Here is a 20760-nt window from a genome sequence, read left to right as displayed (position 1 = left end):
CATTAATTAAAGAAGGCAGTTTTTAATGTCTTTTATACCTTGAAGCCATACGGACAGGAACAACTGTAGAAATCCACCGGGTCATTGTTACAAGTGCCCTCGTTTTTGCAGGGGTTGGATAAGCAGGGGCTACACTTGGCAAGAATGGAGACATCCACGGGACCTTCAAATAAGCACAAATTCTTTGTTACAAAAAAGAGTCCTGTCTTCGTTTCATCTAGGGCGTAGGGGTCCCCAAACCTGGCAACTTTAAGATGTGTGGACTTCAACTCTCAGAATTCTGGGGAATTCTGGAAGTTGAAGTCCACTGGTCTTAAAGTTCCCAAGGTTTCAGCAGACTTAGTCTTCTAGGGGGTTTCAGCAGACTTGGTCTTCTTCTAAGCTTCTGATGCTATCCTAGTTAACCCAGATGCCATGTGAGGTATTTTAATGGCTATGCTTAGGCTCCTCTACTATGGAAATCCAGCTGGTCTCAGGGTGAGCTGAGCAGAGTTTGAAGGAAAAAAAAACTGTTCTGTTCATGGCATATGAAGTCAAGGGATTGAAGACCACAGCATTTGTTTAGGGCTGTTAAAATAATAACCATTTCCCAGATCAATTTTTTTTTCACATCTATACATTGGAATTTCTCAATTTTACTTTTACTGGTGTCTTTGTTCCCCATTTATCTCTCATATTTAAATATTTTTCCTTGGAGATCTTTTTAGGACAATTGTCACATAGACTGTAGAAGAAGATCAGGCTAAACCTGAAGGAGGGGTCAAACACGTCATCAGTCACGAGTCCCTGCGCACTCGCAAGAGACTTAAGCCCAGCTCACCTTGAAGGGCCCTCTTATCTCCAGCTCATTTCCCTTGGCTGTTACTTGGCCAGATTCTTGTAGAGAGTTTAAGCTTGCCTTAAATCTTTATACTCCTTTGAACTGCCTGAATCTCCTGGTTTCCCCGGTACTTGACATAGTTTTGTAAAGTCAACACCAGCCCATGGCAAAGAACTTGCCATCTGTGGCATTTGCTTAACAACCCGTACAGAGGGAGGGGAGGGGAGGGAAGGGGAGGAGAGAAGAGAAAGGACAGGAGAGGAGGAGAGGAGAGAAGAGAGGAGAGAAGAAAGAAGAGAAGAGAAGAGAAGAGAAAGGGCAGGAGAGAAGATGAGAGGAGAGAGGAGGAGAGGAGAGAAAAGAAAGGAGAGGAGAGGAGAGGAGAGGAGAGAGGAGGAGAGGAGAGGAGAGAAGAGAAAGGAGAGGAGAGGGTAGGAGAGGAGAGGAGAGGAGAGAAGAAAAGAGACAGGAGAGGAGAGGAGAGGAGAGAAGAGAAAGGAGAGGAGAGGGGAGGGGATGAGGGGAGGGGAGGGGAGAGGAGAAAGGGGGAGTGGAAAGGGGAATATTGATAAAAGATAAATGTGTCCAGGCTTAACATGTAAAAACAAAAAAGAAGTCTGGGTCCCCTTAAAGTTTATCAAATGTATTATGGAATTTGTAGCTCTGTTCAAAGGAGCTATGTAAACAGCAAATGTATATTTGAAGTCTTTTGAAGGAAGGAAGCAAGATATCAATCTGCACGACATTCAAAAACTTTACGGATAACAAGATGCAAATGTAACAAAAACATTGGTTTTTGAGGAGTGACATAGGAGGAAATAAAGAGGGGAGTAATTTGAGTTTTCGTGGGGAAGAAACATGGAGGGAAAAGCAGAAAAGGCCCATGTCAGCTCCAGAAGGGGAGCTAAAGACAACAGCTGAGTTCACGCTTGAAAGGCAAAAGAAATAACCGGATCTCTGATAGCTACAAACACGATCGGAGGAGAAATAATTCAACTTTCTCTAAGTTCAATTTCTGAGAGCAGTGAAAGAGCTGGAATAACTATAAGCAATGAACTTGAAGGTATTCAACAGAACAAGCAATGACTGGAAGGCCTTCACACGCTCAATAATTCCATCTACGTTTCGGTCTTTCTTCTAGCTGCTAACAATGGTGGGACTTGTTCTTCCTCAACTCCTGTTGTATCCTCACAGCATCACTAGAAGGAGAATTAATCCAAGGGAGGGAGTAATTTCCTGAAGCAGAAGTTGAACATAGCTGAACATGCTAACTGGAATTCCATACAAGGTGAACAAAAAGAAGAACTAAAGGTGGAATTTATACTTGTCTATGACCATAACAAAGATCTGATCTGATCTGATAGATTAAGTTGGCGAGGTACGGTATATTGGCTGATTAAATTGTACAGTATTGTAGATGTTTGAAGGACAGAGGTCTTCAAACTTGGCCCTTTTATGACTTGTGGACTTCAACACATGCCTGGCTGAGGAATTCTGGGAGTTGAAGTCCATAAGTCATAAAAGGACCAAGTTTGAAGACCCCTGACGTAGGAAAAACCAGGAAGGACCAGTTTGGGATTACTTTACCATCTTACCTGGGGCAAATGCACCACTTGAAATCTCTGAAATGCCAGAAGTCAAAGATTTGAAAACCCATGAAAAAGATCATACCTCAAAAGAATACCCTATAAAGGAATCAGGGAAATATTGAAGAAAAGAAACTAGCGGTGGTTTTTCTCACTCGGATTATTTCTAATACATTTTTAAAGAATATTAATAGTTTGGGAGAGAAACAAATACATGTTTTGAAACTAGTTGTTTCACAGCTATCCCTCAGTGTGCAAATACTGTTCCTGAATGGTTTTTCATTCTTAATGTTGAGGTTTCATGGAACTGACCCAACCTGAATCTTTCCAAGTTATTAGGGACAGATCATCTACTTGGTCATGCAATTCTTCCTCCCAGAAGCAGAATTGGTGACTTAAATTAAATACCAATCAAAAAGAAGCAATGTCATGGTTCCGACAGATAAAACTCTTCAAAAGACCTTCAGGCATTGTTTACCTTAAAGAATCTTTTATTCGAGAAGGATAACTCAAGCTAAAAACTGAATTCCCCTCCCCTGGGCACAAAGCAGCAAAGCACAATTCCCTCCTCCAAGTAACTGTCATAAATCACATTCCCCAATTAGGCAGCCTCTCTCCACAGCTCTCCAACCCATTATCAACTCTGGGCTCAGTAACCTTGAGTTCCCATGGCTTAGTTTTTTGTTGTTATGACTAACTGGACTCTCATCCACATCTCCCCTCCCAGCATCAATCAGCTTTAAAAGCGAAAGAGAAAAATGAATGCATTTCCATCTGTTGTCAAAGCAATAACACCCGATGTTAGCAGCATTGACAAGCACTTGCACACAGATTATTACGGAAGTGTTTCCTTCCTGCCCACCCTACCTGGGCAGGTGAACTTCTTGGAGGGCGTTGTGAGGAGGAGTTTGTCGGCCATTTCTCCAGGGCCCACGCACCGGGCGATGCCCGGCTCCTTGTATTCGGACTTCACCCAGTCGGAGAGCCACTGCATGTGGCAGTCGCAGTGGAGGGGGTTCGCGCCAATCGCTCTGGGGGCAAAACAGAAGCCGAATCTGCCTTTAATTCCAAACCGGTAAAATGAAAATACGGGTAATCCTCGACTTATTGCAATGAATAGTTTTGTCACATATTAAAAAACAGGTGATCTATGACTTACAACAGTTCACTCAGGGAATGTTCTTACAAGAGCACTGAAAAAAGGAATGAATGGCTATTTTTCACGCTTCCATCCATTGCAGCATCCCCGTGGTCACGTGATCAAAATTCAGACCCTTGGGCAACTGACTCATATTTATGACAGTCAGTGTCCCGGGGTCACGTGATCCCATTTTGCGACCTTCTGACAGGCCAAGTCAGTGGGGAAGCCAGACCCACTTAACGTCCATATTACTAATTGAACAACTGCTGTGATTTACTTAGCAACTGTGGGAAGAAAGGTCGTAAAATGGGGCAAAAGTTACTTAACAAATATCTCAGCAACAAAATTTTGGGGCACAATTGTGGTCTGTAAAGAAGACCACAAAGAATGCCACACAACTAAAGCTATCGAACAACTGATTCAACAGCTTTGGCAACTAGAAGATGCTCAAGGGATGCTTATAATCCAACATCTTTTTAAAGTGGTTTAAATTGTTCAGTTAGGATAGCGTAGCAGCAAAAGTCTGGGCTGTGGAGATCCAGCTTTTACTCCAGAACTTTGTTTTCAGTCATAGAAGCTCACTTGTTGTCTGTGAGCCTCTCTTTGCCTCATCTACCTTACACAACTATTACTGTTTGGGGGGGGGGGGAAATGAAGGATTGCTATATTACAGAATGACAGAGTTGGAAGGGACCTTGGAGGTCTTCTAGTCCAACCCCCTGCTCAAGCAGGAGACCCTATATCATGTCAGGTATGCTACCTTCTTGGAAACCTCCAGTGATGGAGCACCCATGACTTCTGGAGCAGTTCCCACTGATAGTTTCTCCATAATTCTAGACTGAATCTCCCTTTGATAAGTTTCCATCCGTTGCTTCTTATACAAATCTTATCACTATTATTTGATAATCCAATCTATGAGTCAAATTGTTAATACATGGGCAGAAAGTTGAATTCCTTCAAAAGCCCTGGTGCTTTAGTGGTAAAGGTGCTAGATCAGGCCTGGGGAACTCCAGGTTCTAGTCCACCCTCAGCCTACAGAAGCTTCCAGAGAGTTTGGACCTGTCAGTCACTCTGTCTTAGCTAGGACTGCCTCATGACATTACTGATGTGAGGACAAAAAAAAAATAGGAGACTGCTATGTATGTTGCCTTGATGTCTCAGAGGAGAAGCAGGATGGAGATCTTACCAATGAACCGATGAACGCTGAGGTTGGAAGCACAAATCAAAAACAAATGTTTCTGCTTTCCTGCATATGTCCGTTTCCATTTCATGAATGTTTGCTAATGTATTGAAGGGTTCGGACACGCTTCATATTAGCTAGAAGACATGACTGGGTGGGCATCCCGGCTACATAGGTAGCCAAAGTTACCTCAGGGCATGTCCAAACATAGTTGCCCTGTTAAAAATTATAATTGCGCAGGTAAATCCTTATCTGCCTTCTTTCACCAAGAACAAAAGGCGACAAAATATCTATCCATGGTCCATTACTCATTAGAAGTTTATTACTTTTAGGCTAAACCCCTTCCAGTTAACTGGATATGAATACTTTTCTCCTTGCATTACTGGAGTGTTCAGCTGCAGCTGATTATATCCCTAAATAACTCTCAGAACAGAGAAATCCATCTTCTACACAATTACACTGCTAGAAGCATCTTTTATGAATGGTGTTAAGGACAGGAGCAAACTGCATTTTGCCTGAGCCATATGTGAGCTTATGGTAGGAGTCTCAATCAAGGGCGTAATATCTAATAAGATGTCCTAATTCAGAAGCTTATTGTAAATGGGGCCAAATACTCACAGGTGGGATAATGCTGAAAGATCATTAAAAGCACCTCCAGGAACAACAGAGATGTCATTGCCATGTAAAGACCTAAACAAGAAAGAAAGAAGGAAACAGGGTTAAAATTACTCCGTCTCTTGATCCAGGAATGCAAAAGAGAACATTTAAAGATGCACATTAATGATGTACCGCAGAATAACGCTTGTGTGGATACGTCTTTGTAAACGGGAGCCTTTATCATAGGCCTGACAGCGTCTTAAAATAAAGCCGGGCAGCTGTACGGAGATGAATTCAGTTTATTTCAGTTTATTTCAAAGGCTAACTATCTCCCAGACAAAAAAACATTTTTGTTGTTCGGTGAACAATTCCTTGGTATTTTATTTTTAAACCAAGAAAAATTCAATTGATTTTCCTAACGTAAGTTGCCCTCTTCATTATTAAGAGATTCTGCATGTAGTTGAATTTTTGGTGAGGGTGTATAGATGTTTTCTATTGTTTATAAACTTACTTTTTTTCTCATTCCAACATTAATCTTATCTACTTATCTAATCTTATCTTAATCTATTCCTGCATTTATGTTTTGATTCTCAGTTAGTCCACCAGCCCATCTAAATAGTCACATACGCCAACTATGCTTAGTTTTTGGAGATCTGCCCAGATGGGCTAAGCTACTACCTATTGTAAGCAGCTACAATGGCAATGGAAAATAAATACATGTTTCCCCAGATTTTGCCATTTATATTACAAGAGTATATGGGATAAAACCAAATGGGAAATTACACCCCGGAGTCACAACAGGGTTGAGCTTAATTGCAAACTGCGCACTGCCCAGAGTCCCTCTGTGAAAAGTAAATAAATAAACTAAATAATTTACACAGAAAAGCAAGGAGAGGAATATTACTTACAGCAGTCTAAGGGATCTTAAGCCATCAAAAGTCCGTGTTGGAATACATCTGAGCCGATTGTAACTGAGAATTCTGAAAAGATACAAAATGTTGATTTCTAAACAACATAATGCAATAAGGAGTTACCTAGAATTACACAGAATCTTAGGGCCGGAAGGGATCTTGGAAGTCATCTAGTCCAACCTCTTGCTCAAGACAGGAGACCTTTGACCATCCCAGACAAATGGTTGCCCAATCTTTTCTTCAAAATCTCCAGTGGGGTTTTCAAGAACCTCAAATCCACCACACAAGCGGGAATGTTGTTCCATTGATTGATTGTTCTTGGTCTCAGGAAATTTATCCTGAATTCCACATCGAATCGCTCTTTAATGAGCTTCCCTCAGGTGCTTTGAAGAATAAGTCACCCCTTCTTCTCTGTGACAGCCCCTCAAGTACCGAAAGACAGCTATGGTGCCAGTCCCAATTCTTCTCTTCATTAGGCTAAGCATACTTAGTGCCCTTAACTATGGTTTAACCTCCAGACCCCATACCGTATTGCTCTGCTCTGCACTATTTCTAGAGTCTTAGCACCTTTTTTGTATTGTGGCAACCAAAACGGGACTCAGTACTCCAAGTGTGGCATCACTAATGCGGCATAGACCAATACAATCACTTTTCGTGATCTTGATGCTATCCCTCTGTTGATGCAGCCCAGGACTGCACTGGCTTTTTTAGCAGCTGCAGCACATGGCTGGCTCCTATTCAAATGTCTACTAGGACACCTAGATCTCTCTCATAGTTACTACTGTTGAGCCAGGGACCACCCATTCAATACGTGTGCATTTGATTTTTTTTCTGCCTGTGTGCAGGATCTTACTTTTCTCATCACTGAACTGCATCTTGTTGATAGCACCCAATACTCAATTCAATCAGAATAGACTGGAAAGGACCTTGGAGATCTTCTAGTCCAGCCCCCTACTCAAGCAGGAGACCCCCTATACCATTTCTGACAAGTGGTTGTCCAATCTCTTCTTAAAAACCTCCACTGATGGAGCACCCACAACTTCTGTAGGAAAGTTGTTCCACTGGTTAATTGTTCTCCCTGTTAGGAAGTTTCTCCTTAATTCCAGGTTGCTTCTCTCCTTGATGAGTTTCCATCTGTTGTTTCTTCTCTTGCTTTCTAGTGCTTTGGAAAATAGTTTGAACGCCTCATTTTTGCAGGAGCCCCTCAAATACTGGAATACTGCTATCACGTCACCGCTACTCCTTCTTTTCTCGAGACCGGCCACAGAGATGCTCAAATCTGTCAAACTCCTTCTGAATCTAAGTGCTAAGTGAGGTCCAAATAGCCCATTCCTCTACGGATCATTCTTCTTCAACTTCTTTTCTCTCTCATTTGCAGTGATAACACAGTAAAATCCAAGTAGTAAATTAGTAAAGCTTATTGCTTTATTGAAAGAATAAATACTTACAAAGTGAGCAGCTGAGTCATGTTGCTGAAACTCTGGTTTGAGAGAGTGCTGATTCTGTTGTTGCTTAAATCTCTGCAAAAACAACACAACACATTTAGAAATTTTCTCTTATTATAACACGGATGTTTAAAAAATGAATTGTAACATTGTTACCGATAAATACAATTTATCAGCACATTATTTTAAATGGCATTTGGTTTATCTTGCCATCTGTAGCAGAAGATCCAGTAAGTTTTTGATGTGCAATTATATACAAGAACATTCAAACCGAACAAGAACAACAATAGAACAAAAATAATTGGACCTTATATATTAAAAATATATGAAATACATTTCTTTTAATGGATGCAAATATTCATCTTATTTTTTAAAAAATATAAACATGTCAATACTTTATCTATACATACTGCAATGTGATTTATCTCTTATTAAGGCAAATTGACCCTTGCCTTTTTCAATGCAAGCACAGCTATCATGTTGAAACAAACACATATGATTTTAAAAATCTACTGAGTTTTTTAAAAAATAAGTTTTAATAATCCTTTGATTTTTCGCTACACCATCTACTGCTGAAAAAATCCTACAACGAAGCAACTAAACTGAATTCTTTTCATAACTAACTGAATTGAATATCCTTTAGTTCATTTATGCTATACCTCTCCCTCACCAACGGCAAGCAGGTATCTGCCTTTTTTGGAGTTACCAGAGATTCTGCTTTTGCATTTCCTAAAAAAACCTCAGACTGAAAAGCATTCCAAAATATAGCATAAAATGACATCAGTGCAGAGAAATAAATGCTTTGGAAGTTACTTACATCAAAGTTAAGTGCTTGTAGTTTGATAATTCTTTGGGAACAAGGGTAAACTGGTTTCCATCTAAATAACTACAAAAAAAATAGATAGATAGATAGATAGATAGATAGATAGATAGATAGATAGATAGATAGATAGATAGATAGATAGATAACCTTTATTCTCATTTTTTACTGTGGGCACAAAGGCACACATTAAAAATGAAATTTAGTTGCTTGCTCCCAAAATGTACACATACACAACATACATTGAAACATATTATATACAACATATGTATAGACCTACACCCTTACATATATAAAAAAGAAAGGCAGGCTGTTGTATTACCTAGCTGAAATCATTAATAGTTTATTTCACCGCTGTCTAATATTCAGGGGTGAAGTCCAATTTTCTCCATGTCAGGGTTAATTCTATAAGCCTTGTGAATAGAATAGAGCTGGAAGGGACCTTGGAGGTCTTCTAGTCCAGCCCCCTGCTCAAGCAGGAGAACCTAGACCATTTCAGACAAGTGACTGTCTAGTCTCTTCTTAAAAACCTCCAGTGATGGAGCACCCACGATTTCCATTGGCTGATTGTCCTCACTGTCAGGAAGTTTCTCCTTAATTCCAGGTTGTTTCTCTCTTTGGTCAGTTTCCAACCATTGATTCTCGTCCTTCCCTCTTGTGCTTGGGAGAATAATGTGACCCCCTCTTCTTTCTGGCAGCCCCTCAAATACTGGAATGCTGCTATCATGTCTCCCCTATTTCTTCTTTTCTTTAGACCAGCCAAACCCAAGTCCCACAGCCGTTCTTCGTATGTTTTAGTCTCCAGGCCTTGGATCATCTTAGTTGCTCTTCTCTGAATTTTTTCCAAACTCTCAACATCTTTTTTGTGATATGGTGACCAAAATTGCTGCAGTATTCCAGGTGTGGTCTTACTAGAGTTTTATAAATTGATTATATCTCCACTCAGTTCCTTTTTTTAAAGAAGATAAAAGAGTCCCAAAACTTGTAGTCCATTTGTTGAAAGAAAGTTATTCAAGATACTAATCGTTTTAGTTGCCCTATTCTACACTATGACACACAGTTTTTCAAACATGTCAAGCAGACCGTGTTCCAAACATATAAAATATTACAATAATGGTAGATGGAAACTTATTATTTTGATTTGGAAAATACATTATACTATCTATTTTAAGCCCTAGAATAAGCCTAACATGTTTAAAAATAAAATTTCCCAATCTTTCCTCCCCGTAAGAAAAAAAAAATCCCCCAAAATGCTGAAGTCACTTTTTTCATCATCAAATCACCCCAGCGATTAAAAGTGAATGATTATCTATCTGTAGATAGTCCCTGAAAAGCCACAGTCCATAAAGGATATAACAGTATTTGTGACTCTCATAAATGTTTGTGAACCCATAAAGTCATTTATCTGCTCAAGACAGGCACACAAAACAAGCATTTTTTAAAAAAGGTGCTGCTTACAGTTCGGTAACCTCTTTTGGGATGGCTTTCGGCAGAGTTTTCAGTCCTTTGTTACTGCAACGAACTACAGTATCCAGACACGCGCACTCGGCTGGACAGCGGGACACGGGGGAGCAGCTGCTTTCGTCGTTCCCTGATGGAAATATGGAACAGAATAAAAATTAGAGAGAGGGCAAGAGGGGCAGCCGATAAACTTAGAAAATAATAAAATAAATATAAAATAATAAAACACAAAATAAAATAAAAATAAAAAATTAAATCAAATTAATATAATAAAGTAAAATAATAAAAAATAATAATATAAAATATAAAATAATATAATATATAGTAAAATAAAATATATAATATAATATATAGTAAAATAAAATAAAAATAAAATAAAAATAAAAAATTAAATTAATACAATAAAATAAAGTAAAATAATAAAAATAATAAAATAAAATATAAAATAATATAATATATAGTAAAATAAAATATATAATATAATATATAGTAAAATAAAATAAAATAAAATAAAAATAAAATAATAAAATAAAATAAAAATAAAATACCAGCATTCAAGAAGGGTGGACTTATGTTTATTAACGGTGTGAATTATATATTTGTCATCTGTTATTTTTTATCTTTACACTTTTTTGTTTGATGGTTGCTAGTTTGATCCTCCTTTTCTTCTTCTTTGTTTTGTATTTTAACTTTGGAAATAAAATGAAAAAATTATGAAAACAAAATGAGCTTTATTCGGCTAGCGTGTTCCACTTTAAAGGCGTTTGGAAGCCGTATTTATGCCTCCGATTATATCTTCAAGGACACGTTCCAATTACACCTTCAAGAACACATTTCCATTGTGTGTGTGTGTGTGTGTGTGTGTGTGTGTGACCCTCTCTTAGGAAGCGGAAGGTGGCAACTTTTCTGTTGCTAGAGTAACTGGAGAAACAGCGCTACATAAACATTGTAAGTATAATAATCATTCTGTGTTATTATAATAGCTCAATGTCTTTAAAAAAAATACACAGCAGAAGGAAAAGGGGATTAAAAGCAAAAAAAAAAAAAGACCAAAGAGAGTAGAAGTAAAAAAAAAAAAATTTTTTTCCTGGCTTTTGAGTAGTTTGCACTTCCCATTTCTATATGACAAATCGCTCGTGTTCCTTTTTCAAATCAGGACATCATGCAGTATAGCAATAAAAGGGTGAGATCTGAAGAAAAATAAATCTATTTGTAGCTAATTATTCACAGAAAAGGAAACCATGGTGCTTTCAACATTTTGGCTACAAATGTCATTGTACTGCTGCAATTCTACAATGAAGGTCATATAGACGAATCCACATGTAAACACCAACACGAGATTGTTGCATTTTCTTATCCTTGAAGGCCAGAAAAAACTACTGAGGGAAAATATTTGTAGTAGAAAATGATAAGAAACAAGAGAAATCTCTCTGAAGTCCTAATTAAGTCTCTCAACGTGTCTCTTAAACATGTAGAGACATTTAAAAAGATGCTGTGCATCGTTTTATGTGTTGCACATTTAACCAGATTTTTTTTATCTATTAATAGGGCTTAAATGAAATTCAACTAAAATTGTAGTTCACAGTACGTCATGATTATGGATAATTTTAAAGCCTCACCAACTATCTCTCAAAAATGTGGGGCCAGCCCATTTGTCTACATGAGTTCAACTGTAGTTCAACTACTGGAAGAGAACTTGCACCTGGTCCTATAAAAAAAAGCCATCAATTTCTTTCTTGATATCAATGCATCCACTTGGATGGGTGATGGTCCACCCGAATGAAATTCTTCATGTACTCCAGAATGAGACCTCACTCGTGCTAGTTCATTTTTGCATAGTTAATACTGAAAGGGAGGAGAAAATACATGGAACGGTTCAACTGCCCTTGGTGTCATCTACCAGAGCGTGGAAATTGGCTTTATTAGAACATGCAATGCTTGTAGAAACACCCCTAATACTTGCCCCAATTGCCTACATTGGAATAGGCAATTATGGACTCAGGAATTCTGGGAGTTGAACACAGGTCATAAGGGACATAGTTGCCTACTTCTAGCCTACATCATGAAGGCAACATCATGAAGGCAAATATTTTGCATAAAGGCCAGGGCTAGATGAATTTATTTACAACCATTAGTAGGTATTTAAGGGCTGTGATAAAAGAAAGTTAGAACCACCGTGATCCAGGTATCACGTCGGTCATAAAATGTACAATAATGCTTAATGGTTTTTCTTTTGTATCCAAAGATCTCAAAATGGCTGCATGAAGACAGACTCAGCTGAGTGATCCTAAGTTCCAGGAGGAATTTTGCATTACCTGAGAAAATCAGAGTAGACTGCTTACGGTCTTCTTAATTAATCTGGATGTGAACCAAGTTAGACCTGATTGAAGTCTTGGCATCTCTTGACACACATATCCATTTTATGCTCACCTTTCTTATTTCAGAAAGATCCCCAACGTACACTCTCATGTCTGCCTCTCCCTCTGAGCTTAATGGGTTTGCGCACAATGAACTGAGAATGGAACTGCAGCTGCAGCCTAACATATTGCAAAACAATCTTATGTTTATTCGTGATCTAATTTTCCCAGGAAAAAGCCAATTAGTAGACCCTGGAAAAGTGCCAATTGTTCGGCCTATAGGTCCTGTTACTGCCTTAGCTCAACTGATGAGAAGCAAAACCTCTTCAAAGAAAAAAAAAGAAAGTGCAGTTGCCTCGTGAAAAAGCATTTTTGGGATAACTATAACCAGTAGATTGAGAGTCTCCATAGACCAGGGGTCTTCAAACTTGGCCCTTTTATGACTTGTGGACTTCAACTCCCAGAATTCCTCAGCCAGGCACATGGGGAGTTGGAAGTGTACAAGTCATAAAAGGGCCAAGTTTGAAGACCCCTGCCATAGACATTTATCAAAAGGCAACTGGACTCCCTTGGTTTTTTTCCTTGAAAACATTTTGCTTCTCAGCCAAGAAGCTTCTTCAGTTCTGAAGAATGAGAAGTGAAACGTCTGCAAGTAAAAAAACCCAGGAAAGTCCAGTTGCCTTTTGGAAAAGCACATGAGCTGGAGGATGGAGACTCTCCACAGACTTTCACTGACGTTACTAGAGTGGAGTAGTAACTCATTGGAGGAAGCAGCAGGCGGCAGACCTGCTCACAGATTTTGAGAGACTCTGTAGTAATGGAAAGAAGCGATGCCCGGATTTGGCCGAGCACAGGGACTGCCTTCCTTACCATCTTCACAGGTGAAGTCCTGAATGGCGACGTCCTGTATGGGAATCTCCTTGAGGAAGTACGGCTTCTGGCACCGGGGGTTGCCGGTCACAATGCGTTTCTTCCGCAACCACTCTCCCAACCAGGCTAAGTGGCAGTTGCAATTGAAGGGGTTGGCTAAGAGGTTTCTGCAAAGGGCAACACAGCCACACGCACAGTGAAGTTGCAAAGGAAGGAAACCATTAAGACATCCGCAACAATGAAAAGTTCTTCCATTTTCTTTCAAGTTCTTTGTTTATTTTTGATAAGAGAAATAAAAATGATTGCTTTGCTTCTTTGCCCTTTATCCAATTTGGAAAGTTTCCTATCTATCCTATAAAATTCTGAGCAGCAAACTTACTACAAAATGGCGACCAGAAAACCTGGGTTGAGGCCTTCTCATTAAGCACACAAAACACCTTCAAATTATAGTCAAAACAACTGCGTCTACCCCAATTTCCCCTTCTATCTGGGATAGCCAGATTTGACTTGGGAGCTTAGAAATCCTGAAACTCTTATTTAGAAATAATTTAAAGATGTCACAGATTCGACTTTCTGTCAGACTATCTACACCTGAGAATATAGTAATTTAATGTAGAGACGAAGGCTGATTGCCTTATATTATTAAGCTTAACCCGAAAATTGCTCTTTCATTAATTTGCCTCCTCAAGATTTCCATCTTTTATTTGCTCCAGAGAATGGGTTTCCCATCTAAACTGACAGCCCAGTTGATTACATGTCGCTTATAAAATGAATTTTCTTGCATAAGTCTCAGGATTTTTGGCATGTCCACATTTCAGAAGAGGCCTTTGACAATTTCATTATTTATAAACATGCCATCTTAAATAGGCACAAATGAGTCATCAGGTATAACTTGTCACGTTTCAGGTGGAAAGAGAATTAAATATGTTGGCAATTATGTGTCTCAGGAATTCCTACCCCAGAAGCTTGCATTTTTAAATACAGCACGTTTTCTTCTCCTTCTCTCTCCATTAATTTGGCTTTTCTTCCAGTAAAAATAAAACAATTTTAAGACTAGGTGGTTCTGGGAAAGGACATTTCAAATATATTCATGTAGAATGTAATCTTTTTTTTTTAGCTGGGAGTAAGTTTGACTCAAGGGTTTAGAACTGTAGAGGCATGGTTAATAAAGATGCTTAAAGAGCAATACAGATGATCAAAGGCCTGGAGACTAAAACATATGAAGAACGGTTGCAGGATTTGGGTATGGCCAGGACTAGGAGTGACATGATAGCAGTATTGCAGTATTTAAGGGGCTGTCACAGAGAAGAGGAGGGGGGTCAACCTATTTTACAAAGCACCAGAAGGCAGGACAAGAAACAATGGATGGAAACTAATCAAAATGCCCGAAAATTATTTCCGTGGTCATGTTGCCAGCATGACTGTACACAGGGGAGCATGGAATGCCATTACCTTCCATTCCTAATCAACGGAATAGGAAATATGGGGGAATGAGGTGGTACCTATTTATCTATGAGGTGGTACCTATTTATCTACCTGCATTTGCAGGCTTCCAAACTGGAAGCTTGGCAGGAGTTGGAGCAAGTAACGGGAGCTCACCCCGTCGCACGGGTCTTGGGCCTTGAACCCAGGCTATGACAAGCCCAGCATCTTTAACTACACCCATTTATGGAGTAGCTAAAAGCAAAAGCACCATTTGGGGCTCACTTAATGCCCCTTAACATACAAGCAATCAGAAGAGATAAGGAGCTCCTTGTTTGTGTAACTGCACCCTTAAAAGCTTCGTATGAGTTGTCCTTTCAGTGTTTGGAATCATAGCACCAACAGAATTGTCTTGTATTGAATCAAGTTGCTTGGATTGTTTGGATATCAGATATACTAGCCTTCTCTGTGTAAGCTACATTTGCTCAAGTACGCGGGTGGAATTTGTATCCTGCGTGCTTTTAAAATGCTCCTTATATATCCAGTGGGGATTAAAATTCAGAGCGCCATTACGTTGCTGAGATTATGAGCTTATGAGATTCTTTGGGGTGATTAATTCACAAAAGCTTTAAGAAGGCTGCAAAATTCCTATCAATGTTACAGCTAGGGTCTCTGGTTTTTTCATGGAACTTTATTTTATTTTATGCACATTTTCTGTTCTTTGCATTGTTGATCAGTCAATAAACAATTGCTAAGCACCAGACAAGGAAGAAATGGTGATTTTTCCAAAAGCTTGCCCGGAATCTATGGACCTTTCATTCTTATAATTCATATCCAGGTGTGTCCAGAAGTGTTTTAGATCTAGGACCTCAAATGTTTTAGGAAAAACACACGCCAGCTACTATTTAGACATTTTATAGATAGCGGATGATTTGAGTGTAGCTTTTTGTGTAAACAGCATCATTCATCTAACTTTGTACATATTTGTGCTCGTTTTGCAATTTGTTATCAGTATGTCTGATGAATCGTCACTTACTGGCTGAATCTCTATTAACACAAACCAACTTACAGCGTGGAGAGAGAATGAAGAGTATCGAAGGCACCGGGAGCTACGGTGGTTATCTGGTTATCGTACAAGGAAAGCAGCCGGACAGAACCCAATCCTGTGAAGCTGTCATTGCTCACACAGCTGATACGGTTGCTCCTTAGCATTCTGCAGGAAAAGAAAATAGGAACAAATTATTTATTTCACCCCCTCATTATTATTCCTTAGAGGTTGCTAATGCGCAAAGCAGCATCGTAGAACATCCCGAAACATTCCATTTCTACTCCGGACCATACCAATATGGCTGTTCTTTGGGGGGGGGGGTTCTGGTAGGTTTCCAGAAATAGATCCTCTGAACCACCAATGGCCCATGGTGCTTGGGATGTGGTCCAGAACCAACTGGAAGGATGCTTCTTGATCACCACAAATGGCTTTGGGTCCGGAGAAAAGTTTCTCAAAAACCATTGCAATGGCCCAATCAGTGTGGCTCAGTCAAGGGACGCAGGAGATTTTGTATTTCCTTATAAACAATATAGTACACTGCGTTTTCCATAATAAACGAAGTAGGAAATATGGGAAAATGAGAGTGAAGAATTAGGAAGAAGGAAAAAAAAATACAAATTAGGGGAAAAAGTCATGGAGTCGTCTTAAAAACAATGAAAGAGGATGGACGTAAGCTCCCTAAATAATTAAATTATTAGACTGTCTCCCATTTTGTTAGGTTATTCCTCTCCTAGCCAGCAGTTCATCACAAAAATTCTTTCTTTCTTTCTTCCTTGTTGCTTTCATGCCGTTTGCCAAATCTTTAAACTGGTCTTCTCAAATCACAAAATCTGGCTTAGTTAAACAGAAAACGGGAGAGATAAAAAAGACGAAGTCCCAGAGGTGCTTTTTCAAAGGGCAACTGGACTTTCTTTGTTTTTCCTTGAAGATGTTTCGCTTCTCATCCAAGAAGCTTCTTCAGTTCTGGCTGAATGGTGGAGAATGGAAAGATTTATGATTTTCTCCACCATTCAGTCAGAGCTGAAGAAGCTTCTTGGGTGAGAAGCGAAACATCTTCAAGGAAAACAAAGAAAGTCCAATCAGAACTGAGGAAGCTTCTTGGATGAGAAGCGAAACGTCTTCAGGGAATAACAAAGAAAACCCAGTTGCCTTTTGGAAAAGCAGCTTTGGGACAACCCTGACCTGGATGACAGAGAATCTCCGCAAACATTTCAACGCAAAGAGGAAGGAGGAAAAGATTGCAGACTTACAAAGTCTTCAGGCTTTCCAGGCCTTTCAACATTTTGTGTCGTACATTTTCCAGCCGGTTACTGGTTAGCAGAAGTTCATTGACGCCAGCAGCTCCTTCGAATACGCCTTCCTCAATGTCAGTGATCTTGTTATTGCTTAGATTTCTATTGCATATTCAGAGTGAAGAAATTACAAAGAAATGTCTTTTGGATAAATCATTTCTAGAACTGAGTTCTTTTTTTAAAAAAACAAAAAAACACAAAAAAACACATTGATTTCAAGAGAGCAATAAGTAAGGACTTAGCATTCACATCAACCAGAGACAGTGATTCCAGAAAAGGGGAAGGAAAAATTATTTCTAAAATATTATCGTAATCTAATGACAAGAATCGTTTTAAGAACTTTGAAAATATTAATTAAATAGTGGCATCTCAAAAGTATTTGACTTACATTAAATCCCATTTACTGCTTGATGCTTAATGCATGCTTGAAGGCACGCTAAGTTTTTATCATGGTAAAATAACGCCAACTAATAAAGGTTGTCTTCTTACACAATTTTATAGTTCAGTTTTCACATTCATAGCTTGAATGCTTTTTTCAGCCTGCTCAAAAATTTAGTTAGCCCCCACAATTTCTACTGCAAGAGAACCACAAGCTTCTAAAAATACAGCTATAGGATTTTAAAAAGTTGATTGTCGATCGTTCCCAAGTCTGAATATTGGCTTTCAATATTAATGCCAGCCTTTTGAGGTAGGCCAGGTCAGGGAAACAGGCCTCAGAAATTCCGAGAATGCCACTTTATTCTGGTGGGATATAACAACAGAATCTTGAAAGTTTTTCTCTCTCCCATCTGTTGCTGAACAAAATCAAAGTGGAATTATTTTGAGCTTGTTTCTGACTCTTCCTTCAATCCTGGGACTGTGTAAATCATGCAATGTATCTGAAGGCATGCAGGTTATGATAAGTTGCTCATCACAAGTTGATCATCTCAGCAGCCTTACTTTCCCGTTAGGCTATTTGTTATTTCCCCCCCTAAAAGTTAATGATTGCACCAAGACCATTTTACACAGTCCAGGCTGATAAATAAACTCACATTTTACGCAGCTGGGGAAGCTTCTTGAAAATCCCCGTGGCTTCCAGCACTGTAAATTCATTGTTATTGAGTCTCCTGTAAATGGAAACCATAATAAATAGGTATGTTTGAATTCCTGTCTTTAGTAAATCTATGCAAATACAGCAATTAATAAAATGCTGTCAAGTTGTGAGGGGAAAAAAAAACTGGTGAAATTTAGAAGCAGAGATGAATTGACTGCAGCTTTTCATAGAGCAGCTGGTTAAAGTAATAAGCAACATGATTTTATCTGAAAAACTGAAAGTTACAAACAATAAGAAATGGCTTCACTAAAAAGGATGTAGAAATCAGACACTAAACAAGTTATGTTTATAGTTATTTATAGATTTACTTATCTGGGTTTACATTTGGGCCACAACAAAAATTATTGGCTGGGTTACAAAAATGTGTAATTTAAGCAGACTTCAGATGTTCCTGAAAAAATCCTGCTTAATTAATCTACCTAATGGAAACAGCCTCCATATGATTTTAATAAAATAGATTGGTGTGTATATTCCACAAATTGAAGAATATATCTATTTCTCAGGTCATTAGCTGCTATTGTCCTTTTCCAAAGTAAGTGACAGATCGATTCAATCTGACGTTACACTAGGTTTGTGCTCAACTTTCTTCCTTGTACGTGAATGTGTGTTTTTTACGCATTTTCCAGTGCTTCATAAATGATTACACACATACGAAACAATTGGTTTCAGAATATCAAATGAAAGCTCTGGCATTTGTGTAGTGGCATTAGCAAGGTGTGTCCTATGTAGGGAGCCTTTTCATCTGTGGAGATTGTCCTTGACTGACAATTGTAGCCAAAACTTCTGTTGCTAAGTGAGACCTTCGTTAAGTGAGTTTTGCCCCATTTTACAACATTTCTTCCCACAGTTGTTAGTGTCTCACTGCAGTTGTCCAGTTACTAATATGGTTATTAAGAGAATCTGGGTTCTCCCACTGGCTTTGCTTGTCAGAAGATTGCAAAAGGGGATTACGTGACCTCGGGACGCTGCAACCGTCGTAAGTATGAGTTGGTCTGAATTTTGATCACATGACCCTGGGGATGCTACAACGGTCGTAAGTGTGAAAAACGGTTGTAAGTCACTTTTTTCAGTGCCACTGTAACTTTGAACAGTCACTAAACCAGGGGTAGGCAACCTTGGCTCTTATATGACTCATGGACTTCAACTCCCAGAATTCCTGAGCCAGCTATGCTGGCTCAGGAATTCTGAGAGTTGAAGTCCATGAGTCATAAAAGAGCCAAGGTTGCCTACCCCTGCACTAAACAAACTATTCTAAGTTGAGGACTATGTTTCACATGTGACAAAAGTATTAATTGCAATCAATTTCTAGAAGCAAAATGTGCATTAAGGTCAAAAGTAATTGTAATAAATGCAAATGCAGAAAACAGACATAAGGTGATTCGGTTATTGCTTTCTTTTTAAGGTTGATGCTATGTTTAAAGTTCTTAATGTGAAAGTCTTGAAGCACATCACATCCTCACGGCTTTTCTTTCTGGAAAATGTCCCTTTTGATCCACGAATTTTGCTAACTATTTCCCACCTGAAAACCTTGGAGGGTGAATGAATGAATGAGTGAATGAATGAGTGAATGAATGAATGAGTGAATGAGTGAGTGAATGAATGAATAAATGAATGAATGAGTGAATGAGTGAGTGAGTGAGTGAATGAGTGAGTGAGTGAGTGAGTGAGTGAGTGAGTGAATGAGTGAATGAATGAATGAATATTTATTCTTGCATCCACAAGTCATTACATGTAAGACTTACTACTGGTGCGTCCAAATTGTACCTCATCATAGTCTGAGTCTTTCTTATTATTCTTTCTTTTTTCTTTTACTCTTTTTTCTACTATTCTTATTATTTGAAATTCATACTTCTATTATTTTATTATTGATTATAGAAATTATAGGCCAGTTGTAACTCTGCGGAGATTGTTTTGCTGGGCCTGACACCTCTGCAGTCCCATTTCCTTTTAAATAACCTGGTTTTGAGTCTTATCCACTACAGTTTGCCTCGTCCCTACAGCAAATTTTGGCAACAAACCACAAACACATGGATTGAATTAACAAGTAAATACTTAAAGGAAGCCTCCTGAAAGTAAGTGTCATTTATGCCTCTTGCTAAATCAGTTCCTCTCCTTGCTTGGAAAACTCCTACGTTTGCAGGCATTCCCCGGGGTTATTTCTGTCCTCTGCTCCCTTCCAGCTGCGAAACACAGCGGAGTATATAACGGGAAGGCTTCAATTTGCCGTTTGTGTTGTAACAAGCACACTGAACTGCAGCTGGCGGATTGATATTGCTCGAAGCAAAGAGCTGCTTGCTTTTAAAGCAAACGTGAAGAATACTGTCAACAATAAAAAGTGGTAGGAGACGTAACAGTATTAATTAAAGCATTAATGGATAAAATAATTATAACGATGATGATATGCTGAAGCTACTAGTTGTAATGCTCAGACAGGCAACCTGTGATCCGTTGGGTCGTGGTTTCAGAGACGGGGCCGTAATTAAGCAGAGAAACAGTGGTCAAAAGTAAAAACCAGTAGGAACAGGAATGGTTTCCAAGTTCCTGATGGTTTGACTGGGGCTGGCCGCTCTCTGGCAGCTGCCTGGTCTACCCAGAGGGGGGGAGGACTGGAGTGCAACTTCCAAGGCAGCAGTCTGGCAACACGGAAGCGAATCCGCCAGTTTTCAATCCTGTGGAAGTCCTGGGTCCCCAGTTTTGGTTGCATTCATTAGGGTACC

At 39.1% G+C, this 20760-nt stretch overlaps 1 protein-coding gene across 12 annotated transcripts in view; it reads right to left on the bottom strand.

The window, feature by feature from the left end:
- The window catches only part of SLIT2 (slit guidance ligand 2), a 165991-nt gene that overhangs the window by 23057 nt on the left and 122174 nt on the right, over positions 1-20760 (bottom strand). For all 12 annotated transcript variants that reach the window (XM_039335885.1, XM_039335888.1, XM_039335887.1 and 9 more), the window contains 11 exons: positions 17982-18056; positions 16909-17052; positions 15680-15823; positions 13189-13355; positions 9959-10091; positions 8498-8566; positions 7684-7755; positions 6233-6304; positions 5346-5417; positions 3274-3437; positions 39-163 (listed from right to left, as the gene is read on the bottom strand). In XM_039335885.1, the coding sequence (XP_039191819.1) occupies positions 39-163; positions 3274-3437; positions 5346-5417; positions 6233-6304; positions 7684-7755; positions 8498-8566; positions 9959-10091; positions 13189-13355; positions 15680-15823; positions 16909-17052; positions 17982-18056 (1237 nt within the window). The remainder of the gene's footprint in view (positions 1-38; positions 164-3273; positions 3438-5345; positions 5418-6232; positions 6305-7683; positions 7756-8497; positions 8567-9958; positions 10092-13188; positions 13356-15679; positions 15824-16908; positions 17053-17981; positions 18057-20760) is intronic.

This window comes from Crotalus tigris, unplaced genomic scaffold (genome assembly GCF_016545835.1).
Source record: "Crotalus tigris isolate CLP2741 ecotype Arizona unplaced genomic scaffold, ASM1654583v1 scf7180000017663.5292952, whole genome shotgun sequence".
NCBI classification, from domain to species: Eukaryota; Metazoa; Chordata; class Lepidosauria; order Squamata; family Viperidae; genus Crotalus; species Crotalus tigris.
This window is presented reverse-complemented; position numbering and strand designations above follow the sequence as displayed.